At 48.1% G+C, this 22,751-nt stretch overlaps 1 protein-coding gene across 2 annotated transcripts in view; it reads left to right on the plus strand.

The window, feature by feature from the left end:
- Positions 1-7,824: 7,824 nt before the first annotated feature.
- The window catches only part of LOC118386349 (voltage-dependent L-type calcium channel subunit beta-4-like), an 89,286-nt gene continuing 74,359 nt past the window's right edge, over positions 7,825-22,751 (plus strand). Inside the window, exons 1-2 of one of the 2 annotated variants that reach the window (XM_052522734.1) lie at positions 7,825-8,121; positions 9,019-9,102. In XM_052522734.1, the coding sequence (XP_052378694.1) occupies positions 8,071-8,121; positions 9,019-9,102 (135 nt within the window). In that variant the 5' untranslated portion in view covers positions 7,825-8,070. Of the gene's footprint in view, positions 8,122-9,018; positions 9,103-18,698; positions 19,102-22,751 lie in introns of those variants that run through there. The other variant, XM_052522735.1, reaches the window with a different exon arrangement.

The raw sequence follows: 22,751 nt of genomic DNA on the forward strand, positions 1-22,751 counted from the left end.
TTTTTCGCTGGGCAAATCATGTCTGAAATTTAAAGTGGAAATTACAAACTTTGGACACCTTTTAAACTTTGAATACACTACAAGTTTGCATTTCCTGCTGTGCAGGAAAATACCTGCAACAGGATGATCAAATGAAGATACAGCATCTATAATATTCAAGACGGATGGTGTGGGAATTTGATCTCACGTACAGAAAACATACTCCTATTCCCTTGTGTTACACAACTCAAGTCTTTTCAGTTTCTCTTTGACCATGTATGACTCTTATCCGATATGGTCTGGAGCTGGAAGGTTTTTTGTTCCACTTGATACTTAATTGCACCAACCTGGTGTCCCAGGTCTAAATCAGTCTATGATTAGAGGAGAACAATGAAAGAAAGCAGTGGAACTGGCTTCGAGTGATGTATGTTGTCATATTTATTTGGAAGAGGGAGCCCCATAACCACTCATCTTGTACCTGTGGAATTGGAGGACTGGAGGTAGTCCCTTGTCCGATATGTCATGTTCAATGGGTCACAAGTTTTGTTTCATCCTTTCGACTCTGTGAAGGGGTTAGGTCCATTCTGTTATAACAGCTTTGGTGAGGGGTGTGAACAATGGTCTACTGAGCAGGAAGCATATTCACACTACATTAACAAAATCTCTCCCGACAATCTCACTGTGGCCAGGAGACACGTTTTATTCGGTGAGCCTTTTCTTGATGATTTCTTCATATGATAGCTGGGGTGCTTTAGCGTAGTAAGGTTCTAGCACAGAGGTTGAAGGTTCAACAAGCCTGGCGTCCTGTCTAATTATCCCACTTCATGTGAGCTGTCTTTGGGTCTTGTTCTGGCTTGTGTGCATTTCCAAGATACTCTAGGGGCAATGTTTCCCAACTCCAGTCCTCCAGTACCCCCAACAGCACACATATTTGTCGTGCCCCCAGACAAACTCACCTGATTGAACTCATTGAGGGCTTGATTAGTTGACAAGTTGAATCAGTAGTGCTTGTCCGGGGTTACAATAAAAATGTGTGCTGTTAGGGTTACTGGAGAACTGGAGTTGGGAAACATTGCTCAATGGCAGGGTCAATTTCTTGACTCTTTTTCCCACTTGAAAATGTCCTTGGAGAAGACTGAATGTACACAGTGTACAGAAATATTATGAACACCAGACATAGACTGATCAGGTGAATCCAGCGAAAGTTATTATCCCTTATTTATGTTACTTGTTATCCATTTCAATCAGTATAGACGAAGGGGAGGAGACAGGATTTTTAAAAAATGATTTTTAAGCCTTGATACAATTGAGACATGGATTGTGTATGTATGCCATTCAGAGGGTGACTGGGCAAGACAAAATATTTAGGTGCCTTTGAAGGAGGTATGGTAGTTTTTCACACTCAACAGTTTCCCGTCTGTATAAAGAATGGCCCACCACCCAAATGACATCCAGTCAACTTGACATAGCTGTGGGAAGCATTGGAGTCAGCATTGACTAGCATCCCTGTGGAAAGCTTTTGACACCTTGTAGAGTCCATGCTCTGACAAATTTAGTGTTCTGAGGGCAAAGGGGGGTGCAGCTCATTATTAGGAAGGTGTTCCTAATGTTTTGTGCACTCAGTGTGGTCCTCCATTGCTATGCCTAAATGGTTAGTATTATCTGGGATCCTTGGGACGTGCCTACCCTAGAGCCTAACCCTATTCCCCTCCTACCCTAAACCCTAAACCTTAACTATCATGTTTCAGGAGAAGACCCAGATACAGACAGATGGAAACAGGAGACAAAGGGCTGTGAGACATGGGTTTGATCCTAGACACATGAAAAGTGGGATGTATACGGAGGGTACAGGGCAACAGAAGACGAACAGCAGAGGGGCTAAAGATCTTGGAGATGGGGAAAGGGCTGATAATCCAGGGAGAAAGTTTGCGGGACTCCACCAAAAGGGGCAGATCTCGGGTGGACAACATCTTGACTGAAGGTATGACGACCTCTTGCTCCAGGAAGAGTGGGGGCTGATATCCCAGGGAACACTCGAAGGGCGAGAGACCTGTGGCAGAGCAAGGATTGGTGTTGCAGGCATATTCAACCAACAGTAGTTGCTGGCTCCAGGTCATGTGGTTGGCAGAGATCAGGCAGCGAAGAGTCATCTCCAGATCTTGGTTGGCTCGCTCGCTCCAATTCGCGATTGGACAGGGGGTGGAACCTGGGATATGTGACACCAGGGAAGGTGAAAACAGGCAGAGGTTGAAGGAGACCAGCCAGTAACAAGAGATGGGGGAAAGGGGTCGGCCTGGAAACAGGAGACAAACAGCTGTAAACCATGGGTTTGATCCTAGACACATGAAAAGTGGGATGTATACGGAGGGTACAGGGCAACAGAAGACGAACAGCAGAGGGGTTAATGATCTTGGAGATGGGGAACGGGCCCGATAAACCGGGGGGAAAGTTTGTGGGACTCCACCCGGAGGGGAAGATTTTGGGTGGACAGCCGTACCCTCTGCCCGAGATGATACCGGGGGAGCCGGGGTCCAGTGGCAGTCCGCTTGTCGTCGAAGTGGTCTTGAGAAGAGCCGACCGGGCTCTCTTCCAGGTACGATGACAGCGGCGGACAAACATCTGGGCCGAGGGTATGGGGACCTCGTCTTCTTGCTCCAGGAAGAGCGGGGGCTTATAAACCAGGGAACACTCAAAGGGCGAGAGACCCATGGCAGAGCAAGGAAGGGTGTGGCGGGCACATTCAACCCACACTAGTTGCTGGCTCCAGGTGGTGAGGTTGGCAGTGACCAGGCAGCGAAGAGTCGTCTCCATGTCTTGGTTGGCTCGCTCCGACTAGTCTTTGGACAGGGGGTGGAACCCAGATGACAGGCTGTCCGATGACCCAATGAGTGTGCAGAGCGCCTTCCAGAAACGGGACGAGAACTGAGGACCCCGGTCGGTGACCATGGATCCGGAAAACATGCTGCACCATGAGCTGGACCATCTCTTTGGCAAAGGGTAGCTTGGGGAGAGGAATGAAGTGGGCGGCTTTGGAAAACTGGTCCACTACTGTCAGGATGGCGGTTTTGCCATCGGATGGGGGAGACCAGTGACAAAGGATATGTGAGAACAGGGACGGTGAGGAACAGGTTGAAGGAGACCATCCGGAGCTTGCCAGGAGTCTTATTCTGCGCACAGATCGTGCATGTGGCGACATCAGGAACCATGGTAGGCCACCAAAAGTGTTGTTGCACAAAGGCCAGGGTCCAACAAGAGCCTGGGTGGCAGGCAAGCTTGGAGGAGTGAGCCCACTCCAGGACCGAGGAGTGGACAGCGTCAAGAACAAACATTTGGTTATCTGGGATCAATCCACCACCGCTCTCACCTTCGGACGTAGAGCGCGAGGATGTTGTCGAGGTAGACGAAGATGAACCGGTTCAACATGTCTGGAACACAGCCTGGAGCCTGGAACACAGCAGGGGCATTGGTAAGGCCAAATGGCATGACCAGATACTCGAATGACCGCTGGCCGTGTTGAAGGCAGTCTACCACTAGTCGCATTCTCGTATCCGCACCAGGTGGTAGGCATTTGGTAGGTCCAGCTTGGGGAACACGGTGGCCCACTGGAGCACCTCGAAGGCCGAGGAGATGAGTGGTAGTGGGTAGTGGTTCTTCACTGTGATGTCATTGAGGCCCTGGTAGTCAATGTATAGGCGCAGGGTTTTGTTCTTCTCCACAAAGAAGAACCCTGTGCTGGTGGGGAAGTGTTAGGAGAATTCTATTCTCCTGTTCATTAACAAATTCAATTATGTTACCCTCAATCTGTAATATCAGGATTTGTAAGATACTGATAAAAATTAAAACAGACAGAGTCCCAGTCTACCAAAGTTAAATGTTTATTCACGGAACATTCTGACGTGCACAGTACAAGACCTTCAATTTATAGTGACACACATACTTCCACACAAACCATCAAATCCGCCCGCCAATAGAGATTAGGGGAGTACGTAAAGAATAGTGTCTTCCTACCCTCCCCTAAGATAGGGAGAGACCTGGGACTGGGAAGTTCTCAGTATCCCAGCCAAGGTCGGCCCCGAATCTGGCTCAGACAGATAGTCTGTTCTCAAAACACTAGACACATTGTTCCCAAAACGTTGATTCTGACTAAAACCACACACAGTATTATAATATAATAATCGAATGATTCTAACACTTACACACATGTATTATAATAATCTAATGATTCAAATCAATTTCATACAATCACATGGTTTCAGACCTATGGTTTCATGCAATCACATGGTTTCAGACCTATGGTTTCAGGAGTGTAACATTCTAATAATTTATTAAAACACATTTCCTCATCAGGAAGAAAGAAGAATGGATGAACCCTGCAGCTAGGAAGTCCTTAATGTTGGTCTCCATTGTCTTGGTCTCCGGACCCGACAGAGAGTACAGTCTTCCCCGGGGCGGAGTGGTGCCTGGGAGAAGGTTGATCCTGCAGTCATAGAATTGGGGCGGCAGGAAGCGAAGTGGCCCGGGCCTTACTGAACACCTCCCAGAGGTCCTGATACTCAGCGGGAATGGAGGAGAGCTCCGGTGCAACTTCCAAGTCCCCGGAAAGACATCCCGGGGCAGGCTGTGCTGACTTCAGGCAATGAGCATGGCAGAACGGGCTCCAGCCCATGATGGCACCAGCGGCAGGGTAGCCTAGTGGTTAGAGCGTTGGACTAGTAACCGGAAGGTTGCAAGTTCAAATCCCCGAGCTGACAAGGTACAAATCTGTCGCCCTGCCCCTGAACAGGCATTTAACCCACTGTTCCCAGGCTGTCATTGAAAATAAGAATTTGTTCTTAACTGACTTGCCTAGTTAAATGAAGGTTAAAAAAATGTTTTTTTAAATAAGACCAGTCAATAAGGGGGTTGTGTCTCTGGAGCCAAGAGAATCCCAAAACCATGCAAACTTGAGGAGACTGAATGAGCAGGAATTGGATCGCCTCGCTGTGGATCCCTGACACACGTAGGTTGATGGGGGTGGTATTGTGGGTGACCCGGCCTATAGAGCGCCTGTCCAGCACTCTAACGTCCATGGGAGTCAATCACCACCTTCCGGAGACACCTGAAACCCCACCTCTTTAAGGAATACCTAGGATAGGATAAGTAATCCTTCTCATCCCCCCCTTTAAGATTTAGATGCACTATTGTAAAGTGACTATTCTACTGGATGTCATAAGGTGAATGCACCAATTTGTAAGTCGCTCTGGATAAGAGCGTCTGCTAAATGACTTAAATGTAAATGTAAATGTAATGGAGAGGGGCTGAGTGGGGATGCCCAGCTTGGACGCCAGGGTAGCGTCCATAAAGCTCTCATCAGCCCCAGAGTTGATGAGTAACCTGAGTGATTTCAACTGATTCCCCCACAGCAAGATGGCTTGAAAAGGGTTGCGAGTAAGGGGAAAGGAAAAGTTATTTGTATGGCCCACCAGCCGTTCAGCTGGAGACAGCCTAGCTCTGCCTAGTTGCATTGGCTCGGAAAGAGGTGAATTGGCAGACTTCGGGGGAACTCGGGTAGCCTCGGGTTCTCTCTGCAACGGAGCCGTCTGGTACTTCCGGGATGTCTCGGAGGCGAGCCTTGGGCGGGTGAGTGAAATCAAACCTCCTCTCCTTTGCTCCAGTAGTCGCCCATCGATCTGAATGGTCAAGGCAATGAGCGAGTCGAGATTCATCGGTGGTTCCCGGGCAGCAAGCTTGTCCTTTACTTCCTCTGATACTCCGTGCAGGAACATGTTGAACAGCGCTAGGCACTCTCAGCTGCCAACATACAGAAATCAACTGCATAGTTGATTCCCACACTGTGGGAGTCTTGCCGTAGCTGGAGTAACTTCCGGGCAGCCTCTCTCCCGGACAATGGAGCATCAAAAACTTTCTTCACCTCCGCCATGTGTAACGGATGTGAAACGGCTAGCTAGTTAGCGGTGGTGCGCGCTAAATAGCGTTTCAATCGGTGACGTCACTTGCTCTGAGGCCTTGAAGTAGTGGTTCCCCTTGCTCTGCAAAAGCCGCGGCTTTTGTGGAGCGATGGGTAGCGATGCTTCGTGGGTGACTGTTGTTGATGTGTGCAGAGGATCCCTGGTTCGCGCCCAGGTATGGGCGAGGGGACGGTGTAAAGTTATACTGTTACATTGAAGCTGTTGACCCGGATCACTGGTTGCTGCGGAAAAGGAGGAGGTCAAAAGAGGGGTGAGTGAAACGGCTAGCTAGTTAGCGGTGGTGCGTGCTAAATTGCGTTTCAATCGGTGACGTCACTTGCTCTGAGACCTTGAGGTAGTGGTTCCCCTTGCTCTGCAAGGGACGCGGCTTTTGTGGAGCGATCGGTAACGATGCTTCGTGGGTGACTATTGTTGATGTGTTCAGAGGGTCCCTGGTTCGTGCCCGGGTATGGGCGAGGGGACGGTCTAAAGTTATACTGTTACACACGCACTCCTACCACTAAGTTGCCATAGTGGTAGGCTGCCTAACAGACAACCCGCGGAATTGCTCCAATAATGTGTTCAATGCTCGGTCATGACGTTTGGCCAAGGTCTGGAACCCTTCCATAAGACCACGAAGCAACTCCTTGTGCCTTCTAATGGTGGCTCCTTGGGAGGAGATGGCTTACGGAGCTGGTCTGAGTCTGCTGGGTCTGTCATGGCCAGTTCGTACTGTCACATTTCAGGAGAAGACCCAGATGCATAAGGTGTCAAAGTAACAAAGTGTATTACTAGAACAGGGGGCTGGCAAAACGACAGGTCAAGGGTAGGCAGAGGTCAGCAATCCAGATCAGAGTCCATAAGGTACAGAACAGCAGGCAGTCTCAGGGTCAGCGCAGGAAAAGGTCAATGAACCAGGGTGGTGTGACAAGGTACAGAATGGCAGGCAGGCTCAGGGTTAGGGCAGGCAGAATGGTCAAAAACGGGAAAACTAGAAAACAGGAACTAGAAAAAGACAGGAGCAAGGGGAAAACACTGGTAGGCTTGACGAACAAAGCGAACTGGCAACAGACAAACAGAGAACACAGGTATAAATACAGTGGGGATAATGGCGAAAATTGGTGACACCTGGAGGGGGGTGGAGACAAGCACAAAGACAGGTGAAACAGATCAGGGTGTGACATTAAAATAACCCTTACCGTAACTTGTCTTTTTTCATTTTACCTTTAAATGTCAACTTCAATGGGGTGACATCAGATTTGGGATCTCCCTTTCCATGCCTGTTATGGAGAGGAAGAGGAAGCCCCTGGGAGAGGGAGTGCTTTGATCAACCAATCACACTCTCTTGACTAGCAGTGGATTACAAACAGTATACTTTAATAGAGGGCATCACAGCTATATCTCTCTTGATCCCATCACCACACCACAGGTCCTTAGTCTGTTGAAATGTAAATATTCAATGTGTGTAATGCTACATGTATGTTTTATGTCTGTTTTGATATGTTTACCCTGTAAGACAGAACACCAAATACACATTTATATTTAGTGTTAAGCTAATGGACAATAGTTTTATTGTCTTATCAATTCCGAAAATACATTTCAACAGGATTTCTTGTTTTCATATTTCATTCTTGGGTAAATTGTTACATTATTTTCATTCCAAATATATATGTACACACAGGCAGATTGTTCCAAGGTCAAAAGGAAATACAAACATAATATACAAACCTGTAATAAAACAAAACTGTAATGTAAGAAGCTGATGTAACTAGAAACATCAATACATTCTCCAGATGAGAATGACAGATAGAGCCATTGACATAATGTAAATGGTTAGTACGATGGATGATGCGAGAGGCAGAGCTCAGCAGCCAAGAGCGTGCCAGTTGCGCGTGCACATCTTTCGCGTAACCTACAACAGCAGCACAGAGTAGCACTACTGCACGCGCGCAAACAGATACCGGTTGGTTAATTCACACGGACTGTTTACCAAGAAAGCACTGTATCGTATCGTTCCTCTCTCTGTTGACAGTTTGTAAGCAACAGTGCAAAGCTGGAGGAACCAACTCAACAACCGCAACAGCAGTTGCCATGGACCGGGACAGAGAGGCAGCCTCCCCCTTGGACCGACGAACTAGCCGAAATGTCCCGGCACATCTACACCCGTCACGGTGCAGGCGATGGACTCCAGAAGGTAAAGTACCGCAATATAGTAGATACTCTGCTCTATCGGTTTCTGACTCTGTTCTCTTACTGCTGTTAATAAAACGTGTTCAATTCCCATTTTGCACATTTATGTGCAATTAAGATGATCCTGTGGGATGACTACCAACTTCACTGCACCAAAATGGGGAAAGCATTCTCTATGAGACTACCTACCTTCAGAAAGTTAGCTACAGATTCATGTTGGCTATATATTTATTTATTAATAGGCTAGTTTCTTTATTTTCTCACAACGCTCAATAATCCGTGGTACGTCATAAGCTTCGCACTGTATGTGACGTAGTCGTGATCAGTGTGACGTTTAGCAGATGGTATGTGAATTTGATTGATGTGGTTTGAAATAGGGTATTTAATAATTCATCCATGTCGCTGGAATCCATTGATGAAGGGCAGACTGACTGAACACATGACCTAGTTTTACAGCCTCATACCAAAATATTAGACCATCTTACATATTTAAGATTGTACAGCAAATAGTAAACATAATATATAGGTTCTAAAAATGACACACTTGTTTTTAATTTTTTAAGGCAGAAATAAAATGTGATGCAGGTGTATTTTCTCTGCAATAAGCTACATCTTTAGTTCTTATGAAAGGTCACAAGTTGAGCTAAAGGTTAGCCATTAGTTTGGGGAGCCAATGCAAGTCTTCAGGTCTCAGCCAGAAGTGGACAGCAGGCTACACCGTTACAGACAAGATGGAAATGCATACAATAGGGACAGGCTATACCCAGGCACCTGATCACCTGATCACCTGATCACCTGATCACCCGTAGGGCCCCAGTGTTCCTTATGGTGCCCTTGTTGTCGTGCTGCAAAGTGAGTGACAGTGAGAATGATGTCTGTGTTTCTGGCTGTACCTACTCAGGTGAATAGAGGGACCTACTCCAGACGCAGCCGGCTAAAGAGGTCTGACGGGAGCACCAACTCCACCAGCTTCATCCTCAGACAGGTGAGAGAGACAGATGGGTAACACATTACTACTCAATTACAATAGATCCCTATGCAACAACGTGTTATCACAACGTTTTTACGAGAGTAATTACAGCATTACTACACAGTCAGGAGCAAAAATTGTATCGGGGCACAAATCCCACTACACTCTCTATGTTTGTCCAAAACAGGCTGTGCACAATACTTTAAACCATATTTGCTGATAGTTTTTCAGCAGTGACTGCTCTTGTAATCCACAACCAGTTGTGTTATCCAATTAACAGTTGCATACTGTCTGTATTACACCCTGTACAAAATGTATTGTCTGAAGGAAACATTCTGAATGGTTAAATTATTCTGGGATAAGAGAACGGTCAACGAGACCGATATTGCTTCAACATGGGGTTGTCACCTCTGTTGCAGGGGAGCCAGTGGCCTTGATTTGAGTGTTATCGGGAATTCACTTCCTCTCATTATCTCTGTATTCACTCTCTGTATTCACTCTCTGTATTCACTCTCTGTATTCACTACCATTCATGTATTATTTTTTATGAACGATTGAGACATATTGTTATGGACAAAGTCATAGTTGTCTCAGCACCTGTGTTCAACTGTATAATACATGTAAAATAGTCCTTCGGTGTGAAACTATTATTCTGTAATACAGAGGGGACCATTTGCTGCTGGACTGTGAGATCCAAACTAATGGGTTGCCTAGGGAACTGGCTTCCATCAAGGCTATTCAACAACACAAGGACACCTGAATGTTATTGCCTACCTTTGTTCTGCTTCTCTATCTCTCTGTCAGGGGGCTGGTCTATCACATGCTAGCTAGCTTGTGTGTCTGTGTGTCTGTAAAGCTTAACAAATCAGGTTCAGTTTGGATGAGATAATTGACATGAACACAATACATGACAGATTTTCAGAGATAGTATGTCTAGAGATTTGCTGACACTTATGACTGACTATGACTATTAAATAAAGGTAAATCAATGAAGGATGCTATGAAGTCTTGCGCAGTTGTTTATAAAACGTAATGAATGCATATATAAGGGGGGCTATGGTCAAGTGTTACATATTACGTTATACACTGAGTGTACAAAACATTAAGGACACCTTCCTAATATTGATTTGCATCTGCCCTTTTGTCTCCAGTACAGCCTCTACAAGGTGTCTAACGCGTTCCACAGGGATGCTGGCCCATGTTGACTCTACAAGGTGTCCAAAGCGTTCCACAGGGATGCTGGCCCATGTTGACTCTACAAGGTGTCCAAAGCGTTCCACAGGGATGCTGGCCCATGTTGACTCTACAAGGTATCCAAAGCGTTCCACAGGGATGCTGGCCCATGTTGACTCTACAAGGTGTCCAAAGCGTTCCACAGGGATGCTGGCCCATATTGATGTCAATGCTTCCCATAGTTGTGTCAAATTGGCTGGATGCCCTTTGGGTGGTGGACCATTCTTGATACACACAGGAAACTGTTGAGCGTGAAAAAGACAGCAGCGTTGCAGGTCTTGATACAAACCGGTGTGCCTGGAACCTACTACCATACCCCGTTCAAAGGCCCATTTATACCTCTGAATGACACACATACACAATCCATGTCTCAATTGTCTCAAGGCTTAAAAATCCTTCTTTAACCTGCCTCCTCCCCTTCATCTACACTGATTTTTTTGTGGATTTCACAAGTGGGGGATCAAAGATTTCACCTGGTCAATCTATGTCATGGAAAGAGCAGGTGTTTTTAATGTTTTGTACACTCAGTGTATGTTACAAAGAGGTTGGATCATTCAATGTGTTTGCTATACAAATGTATTTAATCTAGTTTATATATAGGTCACTGCAGTCATGTGCTGTTTGAATGGTTACTTTGCATACTGTGGTATTTCAGGTCGCAGATGCGGTCTGGATAGGCAGAGAGTCTTAGTCTTCCTCATTCTATGTTCACCATATCCTACTTAAATTATACACTATTAACCATAGTGACCTAGTTTTAGGTCACTAGTTTTAGGACCTTGTTTTAGGCAGGGTAGCCTAGTGGGTAGAGCGTTGGACTAGTAACTGAAAGGTTGCAAGTTCAAATCCCCGAGCTGACAAGGTACAAATCTGTTGTTCTGCCTTCATTGAAAATAATATTTTTTTCTTAACTGACTTGCCTAGTTAAATAAAGGTAAAAAAAGTAATAATTTAAGTCTTTGAATTGGAAGTAGAGCACAGTTTGTTCCATTCGCAGTTTATTTATCTCTGAAATGGTAAATGCTTATCCAGTTGTGTCTTGCAGACAGGCATCTCACGCTGTTTGCCAATTACAGAAGAATCTGTATGGGGAACTGGTATAATACGTGTGTGCCCCATTGAGGCATAAAGGTCAGAGGGAAAAGACAGCTTCTCCAAGTGATCTAGGTAGACAAAGCATGCATTATTCATTAAAAATACACATGTACACACACGCACGCACGCACACACACACACACACACACACACACACACACACACACACACACACACACACACACACACACACACACACACACACACACACACACACACACACACACACACACACACACACACAGATATCCTGCACTGTTGCCTGGCTGACCTTCCTCAGTTCGTCCTCATAACACTATATAAATGGATGTTAGAGGCAACATCTGCCAGAAATGCCTAGTGACTCTTTCCAGAGTGGGGATTTACTGAGGATCTGCTTAATGATACAATCTGGGATCTGGGAATCTGTTCAATGGTCATTTCAATGCTACTGTTTAGCTGAAAAACAAGTCCCAGATTGAATCTTTAATGGCCCACCTCAGAGAAAGTTGCTGCAGTTATTACGAGTAATTCCTGTCCTAGAGCGGAAATTGTTATTCGGTTCCACCTCGAAGACTGACGCGGGCTGCTAATACGTATTCAGGCATTGGGGGTGGGAACGTTGTGTTGATCACTATGTGTAGAGAAATAACATCAAATAGGGTACTGACTCACAGCTGTCACTGTAACTAGCTATCATGCTAACCTTAGCTAGCTAATAAAAGTTATGTTTGCACTGTTTCAGAAAAAGACTACCAAGAGACGAGTCTCTGCTAAACTGTGCCTATATTAGTGGTTGACACGTTGAGGGTTGGCCTTTGTCTGACTCTGTCACGACATCTGCCGAAGTCGATGCCTCTCCTTGTTCGGGCGGTGTTCGGCGGTCGATGTCGCCGGTCTTCTAGCCATCGCCGATCCATTTTTCATTTGTTTTGTCTTGTTTTCCCACACTACTGGTTCTCATTTCCCTCATTATGTGTTGTGTATTTAACCCTCTGTTTCCCCCATGTCTTTGTGTGGTATTGTTTATCTGCTTCATGTATGCGCACTTATGTCTGGTTGCGCTGGGCTATGTCAACCCGTATTGTATTTCTTGTTCGTTGTGCCGTGTGCTTTTGGTTCGCCTAAATAAAAGGCTCCGTTTGCTACCCACTATCTGCTCTCCTGCGCCTGACTTCCTTGCAGCCATTTACACATACCTGACAGACTCTTGCCGTTTGTTAATTCCAGTGAAACTGTGTCGAATTGCAGAAGTCATTGGCACCCTATTCCCTCCTACATAGTGCACTACTTTTGAGCAGGGCCCATAGGGCTCGGTCGAAAGTAGTGCACTATATAGGGAATAGGGTGCCATTTGGGACTTAGACAATGTCTTAAATAAAACCATCCAGTTAGCCTATTTTTCTACTTTCAGTTATAGCATCAGCAGCTATTGGGAACTGATTACCTGTAGCTGAAAAATTAGGGACAGATGTAAATTAATCAGTATCCTGTGCTATAAACACACACACACAACTGCTGGTCATAATTACCATTTTATAAAGCACTGCTGCGAAAGCAAGAATCTCAAATCAATTGTATTTTGCACATCTGAACCAATAAAGATCTGATTGAGTCACTGATGTTATTCACAGCTCATTAGATGACATTGCAAACAAACCAAAAAAGTATTACGGTAAGGCTTGATTTTCCCTCTTTCGTAGGCCGCCTGGCTGAACTCTGGAACAGTTTATTCAGGAGTTTCTTCTTCATGAGGCTATGGACACAGCTCTCCCACTTCTCACCTTTCTCACTCTCCTCTCCCCTCATCTTCTCACCCCATCCTCACCCTTTCACCTCCTCTCCTTACCCCCTCTTCACCCTCCAGTTCATCCCAAAGGTGTCCGATGGGGTTGAGGTCAGGGCTCTGTGCAGGCCAGTCAAGTTCTTCCACACCGATCTCAACAAATCATTTCTGTATGGACCTCGCATTGTGCACAGGGACATTGTCATGCTGAAACAGGAAAGGGCCTTCCCCAAACTGTTGCCACAAGTTGGAAGCACAGAATCGTCTAGAATGTCACCCCTTTGGTTCAACTTGCCCCACTCTCCCTTACATTGACATCTCATAGAGTGCATTGACAACAAAATTCTTGCCCTTTTGAAAATCTAATTGATTTTGAATCCTAATTCAGATTAGATATAAATACATTATAGTACAGTCAGGCAGAGTGTCAGCTCTTGGTGCAGCAGGGTTTCTCTCCCTGGACATCTGTAGTGCATGAATGCTCTCTGCTGCCTGCTTCTAGATACTACTGAACATAGGCCATATAATCTAACACCTTAGAATACTGTACGTTCAACTCAACTCTAATTTGAAGATATAGGTGGTTTTAGCTGGTCTTTATAGTCTGTATGTATTATGTAAGGTATAATCAACGAGGGGCTATGCATTCTATGGAAAATAATGGACAACGTGGAAGGTGTGTTCCACGATGCTCTAGCAGGGTGGAACTGACCTTCCACAGGGTTGCATTATTTTCCAGTGAACGCATAGAGCCCTGAGTTGATTGTCCCTTTTATGCCATTGCTATAACTTAACAGAAGTGGGGGGTGGATCTCAGGGGTTTACCACAGAAGTGGGGGGTGAATCTCAGGGGTTTTCCACAGAGGTCAGGGGTGGATCTCAGGGGTTTTCCACAGAGGTGGGAGGTGGATCTCAGGGGTTTACCACAGAGGTCAGGGGTGGATCTCAGGGGTTTACCACAGAGGTGGGAGGTGCATCTCAGGGGTTTACCACAGAGGTCAGGGGTGGATCTCAGGGGTTTACCACAGAGGTCAGGGGTGGATCTCAGGGTTTACCACAGAGGTGGGGGGTGAATCTCAGGGGTTTACCACAGAGGTCAGGGGTGGATCTCAGGGGTTTACCACAGAGGTGGGGGGTGAATCTCAGGGGTTTACCACAGAGGTCAGGGGTGGATCTCAGGGTTTACCACAGAGGTCAGGGGTGGATCTCAGGGTTTACCACAGAGGTCAGGGGTGGATCTCAGGGTTTACCACAGAGGTGGGGGTGAATCTCAGGGGTTTACCACAGAGGTCAGGGGTGGATCTCAGGGTTTACCACAGAGGTGGGGGGTGAATCTCAGGGGTTTACCACAGAGGTCAGGGGTGGATCTCAGGGGTTTACCACAGAGGTGGGAGGTGGATCTCAGGGGTTTACCACAGAGGTCAGGGGTGGATCTCAGGGGTTTACCACAGAGGTGCGGGTGGATCTCAGGGGTATTCCACAGAGGTGGGAGGTGCATCTCAGGGGTTTACCACAGAGGTCAGGTGGATCTCAGGGGTTTACTACAGAGGTGGGGGGTGGATCTCAGGGGTTTACCACAGAGGTGGGGGTGGATCTCAGGGGTTTACCACAGAGGTCAGGGGTGGATCTCAGGGGTTTACCACAGAGGTCAGGGGTGGATCTCAGGGGTTTACCACAGAGGTGGGGGTGGATCTCAGGGGTTTTCCACAGAGGTCAGGGGTGGATCTCAGGGTTAACCACAGAGGTGGGAGGTGGATCTCAGGGGTTTACCACAGAGGTCAGGGGTGGATCTCAGGGGTTTACCACAGAGGTCAGGGGTGGATCTCAGGGGTTTACCACAGAGGTCAGGGGTGGATCTCAGGGGTTTACCACAGAGGTCACGGGTGGATCTCAGGGTTTACCACAGAGGTGGGGGTGAACCTCAGGGGTTTACCACAGAGGTCAGGGGTGGATCTCAGGGGTTTACCACAGAGGTCAGGGGTGGATCTCAGGGTTTACCACAGAGGTGGGGGGTGAATCTCAGGGGTTTACCACAGAGGTCAGGGGTGGATCTCAGGGGTTTACCACAGAGGTGGGAGGTGCATCTCAGGGGTTTACCACAGAGGTCAGGGGTGGATCTCAGGGGTTTACCACAGAGGTCAGGGGTGGATCTCAGGGTTTACCACAGAGGTGGGGGGTGAATCTCAGGGGTTTACCACAGAGGTCAGGGGTGGATCTCAGGGTTTACCACAGAGGTGGGGGGTGAATCTCAGGGGTTTACCACAGAGGTCAGGGGTGGATCTCAGGGGTTTACCACAGAGGTGGGAGGTGGATCTCAGGGGTTTACCACAGAGGTCAGGGGTGGATCTCAGGGGTTTACCACAGAGGTGCGGGTGGATCTCAGGGGTATTCCACAGAGGTGGGAGGTGCATCTCAGGGGTTTACCACAGAGGTCAGGTGGATCTCAGGGGTTTACTACAGAGGTGGGGGGTGGATCTCAGGGGTTTACCACAGAGGTGGGGGTGGATCTCAGGGGTTTACCACAGAGGTCAGGGGTGGATCTCAGGGTTTACCACAGAGGTCAGGGGTGGATCTCAGGGGTTTACCACAGAGGTGGGGGTGGATCTCAGGGGTTTTCCACAGAGGTCAGGGGTGGATCTCAGGGTTAACCACAGAGGTGGGAGGTGGATCTCAGGGGTTTACCACAGAGGTCAGGGGTGGATCTCAGGGGTTTACCACAGAGGTCAGGGGTGGATCTCAGGGGTTTACCACAGAGGTCAGGGGTGGATCTCAGGGGTTTACCACAGAGGTCACGGGTGGATCTCAGGGTTTACCACAGAGGTGGGGGGTGAACCTCAGGGGTTTACCACAGAGGTCAGGGGTGGATCTCAGGGGTTTACCACAGAGGTCAGGGGTGGATCTCAGGGTTTACCACAGAGGTGGGGGGTGAATCTCAGGGGTTTACCACAGAGGTCAGGGGTGGATCTCAGGGGTTTTCCACAGAGGTCAGGGGTGGATCTCAGGGTTTACCACAGAGGTGGGAGGTGGATCTCAGGGGTTTACCACAGAGATCAGGGGTGGATCTCAGGGGTTTACCACAGAGTTCAGGGGTGGATCTCAGGGGTTTACCACAGAGGTGGGAGGTGGATCTCAGGGGTTTACCACAGAGGTCAGGGGTGAACCTCAGGGGTTTACCACAGAGGTCAGGGGTGGATCTCAGGGGTTTACCACAGAGGTCAGGGGTGGATCTCAGGGTTTACCACAGAGGTGGGAGGTGGATCTCAGGGGTTTACCACAGAGTTCAGGGGTGGATCTCAGGGGTTTACCACAGAGGTGGGAGGAGGATCTCAGGGGTTTACCACAGAGGTCAGGGGTGGATCTCAGGGTTTTACCACAGAGGTCAGGGGTGGATGTCAGGGTTTACCACAGAGGTGGGGGGTGAACCTCAGGGGTTTACCACAGAGGTCAGGGGTGGATCTCAGGGGTTTACCACAGAGGTCAGGGGTGGATCTCAGGGGTTTACCACAGAGGTGGGGGGTGGAAAGGATGGACACTCCTCTTCCACCCCAGTATCCTAAAAGGGTGGGGTAGGAGAGACTCAAACCTGTCCGGGTGTAATTTTTTATATTTTCAAACTAGAGCAGTGGTTTTTCAACTATGGGTCAGGACTCAAAGTGGGGCCCTGGGCATGTGATCACACATTATTTCTTCTTAATTTGGGTTGTTGGAGGATGATTTGAGTCACAGGAGGACTGTCAATTTCTCATTTGGTTCTCGAGCTAAAAATGTTGAAGAACCACTGAACCCCCCCAGCACTACACATCTGATTAAAATAACCAACTCATCATCAAGCTTTGATTATCTGAATCAGCTGTGTAATGCTAGGGCAAAATCAAAACGTGTGCCCAGGGGGGGTTCCCAGAACCGACTTTGAGAGACCCTGGACTTGAGGATGGCCAGTTTGTCGCACTTGCACCTGCTATAAGTCTCTTCATCACTAGAGGGCGACATTGCTCCAGTCTTCCACCATGCCTTGAGAAAGGAACCCACACAATGTGACGTGTTTCACTGCAATTTAACTTGATTAAAGCAAAGGGAAACACTTGTTTGAAAAGCTATACATTTCTAGAAATTGAATCAGAAATGACCAAAAATATACCATGAATATATTGCATCATTATAAAATAAAATAGATATATGTCTAATTGTATATCACATGAGATTAGTCTATACACATTCATTTGTCTTTTTTGTTATATTTTTTTCTTAACCCTTTGATCCCTTCCAATTCTAATGACCTAGTGAATCTGTAGACTGCATGTTGGGTGTTTTATGGTCCCAGTGGGTCCATGAAGATGGTTTAACACAGAACCTGGCTATTGGAACACTGTGAAGATCAACACTGTGATGATTAACACTGTGTGGAACAACACTGTGAGGATCAACATTGTGAGGATCAACACTGTGAGGATCAACACTGTGAGGATCAACATTGGTCAAGATCCAATTTGTAATGATTCATGTATGGCATGATGCTGTGTGTGTGAATGATGTGACAGTGTGTGTGTGTGGCTGTTAAACCTGGGTGATTAGGTCAGGAGATCCTCACACACACACACATACAAACACACACACACTCTCGCCTCTTCAGCAGGCCACCTTATGACAGAGGAAAATAAAAAGAGAGAGGGGAAGAGGGGAGGGGATAGAGGTAAAGAAATAGGGGAGGGGGATAGAGATAAAGAGAGAGGGGAGGGGGATAGAGGTAAAGAGAGAGGGGAGGGGGATAGAGGTAAAGAAATAGGGGAGGGGGGTAGAGGTAAAGAAATAGGGGAGGGGGTTAAGGGTAAAGAGAGAGAGGGGAGGGGATAGAGGTAAAGAGAGAGGGGAGGGGGATAGAGGTAAAGAGAGAGGGGAAGGGGATAGAGGTAAAGAGAGAGGGGAAGGGGATAGAGGTAAAGAGAGAGAGGGGAGGGGGTAGAGGTAAAGAGAGAGATGGGAGGGGATAGAGGTAAAGAGAGAGGGAAGGGGATAGAGGAAAAGAGAGAGATGGGAGGGGATAGAGGTAAAGAGAGAGGGAAGGGGATAGAGGTAAAGAGAGAGGGGAGGGGGATAGAGGTAAAGAGAGAGATGGGAGGGGATAGAGGTAAAGAGAGAGGTGAGGGGATAGAGGTAAAGAGAGAGGGAAGGGGGATAGAGGTAAAGAGAGAGGGGAGGGGGATAGAGGTAAAGAGAGAGAGGGGAGGGGGATAGATGTAAAGAGAGAGGGGAGGGGGTAGAGGTAAAGAGTGAAAGAGAGAGAGATGGAGAGAATACAACACAGGTTATTAGACACTGGTGAAGAAATACAAGAAACCACTGTCAGAGGTGGAGGGGAAAGTCGGCTGCTCTCAAGCTACAGACCCTCCTCTTCTCCCGTACCTCTTCCCTTCTTATCCCCTCATCTCCTTTCCTTTTCTCTCACTTCCTTATTCACCATCAGTGAGAATGCTCTTCCAAGCTGACTGGAGCATGAAGCAGCCAATCAGAAGCCTGCCCCCCTGCTCTGTCATCAGTCTGTGATTGAGGAATGGTTGGCTCTCCTCTCCTGCTCTCTGTTTGGAAGGGAGATAAAATGCCAGGTCTGGATCTAGACAGCAGCATCTGAGGATAACTGAAGCTCTGCGTTGCCTTATTAAGATGATGGAAATAAGGACAATTCTTTAAGCTAGGGGAGAAAACCATCTAATTCACCATCAAGGCTCAGGGAAGAGAACAATAAGAAAAACTCCACCTGTTTCTGCTTTAGTGTTGTTGTTTTCTAGAGGGAATGTAACCATCTCTGGTGCTGGTGCTTCAAGCCATCCTTGCTATTTTTGTAAATTCTCAAGAGGTGCTTGTTGGAATATCAAACCTCCATGTATGATAATTTGTACCTACATGGATTGGAAGACTCGGAGGCGGTGAGTAATGGGGTGTAGTGTAAGGGTAGACCATGTAAGCAGTGGTAACTGCCTGTACGTTGCTGTTATTCTCTCATTGTTTGCGTGTGTGAGAGAGAGGGAGAGAGCGAGAGAGAGAGAGATGCCTGTGTATTGACAGAACCACACAGTTGATGCTGGTTGAACATGCAAACACACACACACAGGGTTGGGGGAGGCTGGAGATTCAGCTTGTATATTATGTTTCCTCTGTTGAGTTTGAACAGAGTAGGTGGGTGGACCATGGAGGGGAGGGGAGGGGAGGTGAGGTGAGGGGAGGGGGAGAGGAGGTATGGAGGGAGGGGAGGGAGGGGGAGAGGAGGTATGGAGGGGGAGGGGGAGAGGAGGGATGGAGGGAAGGAGGGGAGAGGAGGGATGGAGGGAGGGGAGGGGGAGAGGAGGGATGGAGGGAGGGGAGGGGGAGAGGAGGTATGGAGGGAGGGGAGGGGGAGAGGAGGGATGGAGGGAGGAGGGGAGAGGAGGGATGGAGGGAGGGGGGGGAGAGGAGGGATGGAGGGAGGGAGGGGGAGAGGAGGGATGGAGGGAAGAAGGGGATGAGAGAAGAGGGACGCATGTGTCTGTGTTACTGTCATCTCCTAACTGCACGGTTCTCTTGGTTCTCTGTAGGTTCTCTTGGTTCCCCACGGGTTCTTTTGGTTCTCTGTAGGTTCTCTTGGTTCTCTGTAGGTCCTCTTGGTCCTCTGTAGGTTCTCTTGGTTCTCTGTAGGTTCTCTTGGTTCTCTGTAGGTTCTCTTGGTTCTCTGTAGATTCTCTTGGTTCTCTGTAGGTTCTATTGGTTCTCTGTAGGTTGTCTTGGTTCTCTGTAGGTTCTCTGTACGGTTCTCTGTGTGACTTTGTGTGATGCCACTGAAGGAGAACAGGCAGAGGAACCATTCCTTCATTCCATATCATTGAACACTGATCTGGACTCTCTCTCTCGACCATCTACCATGCCTGTGGATGACTGATTAGCCAGTAAATGTTGTAACTCTCGCTGTGTGTGTTTAGCTAGCCGAGCCCTAGCCTTCCCTTTAAGGTTGTGATTGTGTGTGTGTTTAGCCAGCCGAGCCCTAGCCTTCCCTTTAAGGTTGTGTTTGTGTGTGTGTTTAGCCAGCCGAGCCCTAGCCTTCCCTTTAAGGTTGTGATTGTGTGTGTGTTTAGCCAGCCGAGCCCTAGCCTTCCCTTTAAGGTTGTGATTGTGTGTGTGTTTAGCCAGCCGAGCCCTAGCCTTCCCTTTAAGGTTGTGATTGTGTGTGTGTTTAGCCAGCCGAGCCCTAGCCTTCCCTTTAAGGTTGTGATTGTGTGTGTGTTTAGCCAGCCGAGCCCTAGCCTTCCCTTTAAGGTTGTGATTGTGTGTGTGTTTAGCCAGCCGAGCCCTAGCCTTCCCTTTAAGGTTGTGATTGTGTGTGTGTTTAGCCAGCCGAGCCCGAGCCTTCCCTTTAAGGTTGTGATTGTGTGTGTGTTTAGCCAGCCGAGCCCTAGCCTTCCCTTTAATGTTGTGATTGTGTGTGTGTTTAGCCAGCCGAGCCCTAGCCTTCCCTTTAAGGTTGTGATTGTGTGTGTGTTTAGCCAGCCGAACCCTAGCCTTCCCTTTAAGGTTGTGTTTGTGTGTGTGTTTAGCCAGCCGAGCCCTAGCCTTCCCTTTAAGGTTGTGATTGTGTGTGTGTTTAGCCAGCCGAGCCCCAGCCTTCCCTTTAAGGTTGTGATTGTGTGTGTGTTTAGCCAGCCGAGCCCCAGCCTTCCCTTTAAGGTTGTGATTGTGTGTGTGTTTAGCCAGCCGAGCCCTAGCCTTCCTTTTAAGGTTTAGATTGCTTAATGTATCCTTCTGTAGCCCCTTGGAACAGAGAGCTGCAAACATTTTGTCTCATTTAAAATGAAAGCTTCTCACCATTTTCCTTCTCTCGCTCTGTTGTTTTCTCCTCTCACTCTCTTTTCTATCCGAGGGAAAAGTGTAGTAAAGACAACACACACATAGGAATGCCGACGATCAAAGAACCTTGAGGTCTAAAACACAGAGCAATGCCGCAGTCCTATCAGTGCATGGAGATAGTGTCTGTCGACCTACGCAGAGCTACAATAGGTCTTCATAAACACAACCATTATCCTCCATTGCTATGGAGCAACCCAGCTTTACATTGACGTGTGATGGGCATCAGTAAGAGAACCCTGTGTTGTGGCTTGGTGGGGAGTGTAAGGAGGGAAAGGGGAGTATAGATTCACACTGAGTTGGGGCTTGGTGGGGAGTGTCGGGAGGGAAAGGGGAGTATAGATTCACACTGAGTTGGGGCTTGGTGGGGAGTGTAGGGAGGGAAAGGGGAGTATAGAATCACACTGAGTTGGGGCTTGGTGGGGAGTGTAGGGAGGGAAGGGGAGTATAGATTCACACTGAGTTGGGGCTTGGTGGGGAGTGTAGGGAGGGAAAGGGGAGTATAGATTCACACTGAGTTGGGGCTTGGTGGGGAGTGTAGGGAGGGAAAGGAGAGTATAGATTCACACTGAGTTGGGGCTTGGTGGGGAGTGTAGGGAGGGAAAGGGGAGTATAGATTCCCACTGAGTTGGGGCTTGGTGGGGAGTGTAGGGAGGGAAAGGGGAGTATAGATTCACACTGAGTTGGGGCTTGGTGGGGAGTGTATGGAGGGAAAGGAGAGTATAGATTCACACTGAGTTGGGGCTTGGTGGGGAGTGTAGGGAGGGAAAGGGGAGTATAGATTCCCACTGAGTTGGGGCTTGGTGGGGAGTGTATGGAGGGAAAGGAGAGTATAGATTCACACTGAGTTGGGGCTTGGTGGGGAGTGTAGGGAGGGAAAGGGGAGTATAGATTCACACTGAGTTGGGGCTTGGTGGGGAGTGTCGGGAGGGAAAGGGGAGTATAGATTCACACTGAGCTGGGGCTTGGTGGGGAGTGTAGGGATGGAAAGGGGAGTATAGAATCACACTGAGTTGGGGCTTGGTGGGGAGTGTAGGGAGGAAAGGGGAGTATAGATTCACACTGAGTTGGGGCTTGGTGGGGAGTGTAGGGAGGGAAAGGGAGTATAGATTCACACTGAATTGGGGCTTGGTGGGGAGTGTAGGGAGGGAAAGGGAGTATAGATTCACACTGAGTTGGGGCTTGGCGGGGGAGTGTAGGGAGGGAAAGGAGAGTATAGATTCACACTGAGTTGGGGCTTGGTGGGGAGTGTAGGGAGGGAAAGGGGAGTATAGATTCACACTGAGTTGGGGCTTGGTGGGGAGTGTAGGGAGGGAAGGGGAGTATAGATTCACACTGAGTTGGGGCTTGGTGGGGAGTGTAGGGAGGAAAGGAGTATAGATTCCCACTGAGTTGGGGCTTGGTGGGGAGTGTAGGGAGGAAAGGGAGTATAGATTCACACTGAGTTGGGGCTTGGTGGGGAGTGTAGGGAGGGAAAGGGGAGTATAGATTCACACTGAGTTGGGGCTTGGTGGGGAGTGTAGGGAGGGAAAGGGAGTATAGATTCACACTGAGTTGGGGCTTGGTGGGGAGTGTAGGGAGGGAAAGGGGAGTATAGATTCACACTGAGTTGGGGCTTGGTGGGGAGTGTAGGGAGGAAAGGGAGTATAGATTCACACTGAGTTGGGGCTTGGTGGGGAGTGTAGGGAGGAAAGGGGAGTATAGA

Source organism: Oncorhynchus keta, chromosome 7 (assembly GCF_023373465.1).
Source record: "Oncorhynchus keta strain PuntledgeMale-10-30-2019 chromosome 7, Oket_V2, whole genome shotgun sequence".
NCBI classification, from domain to species: Eukaryota; Metazoa; Chordata; class Actinopteri; order Salmoniformes; family Salmonidae; genus Oncorhynchus; species Oncorhynchus keta.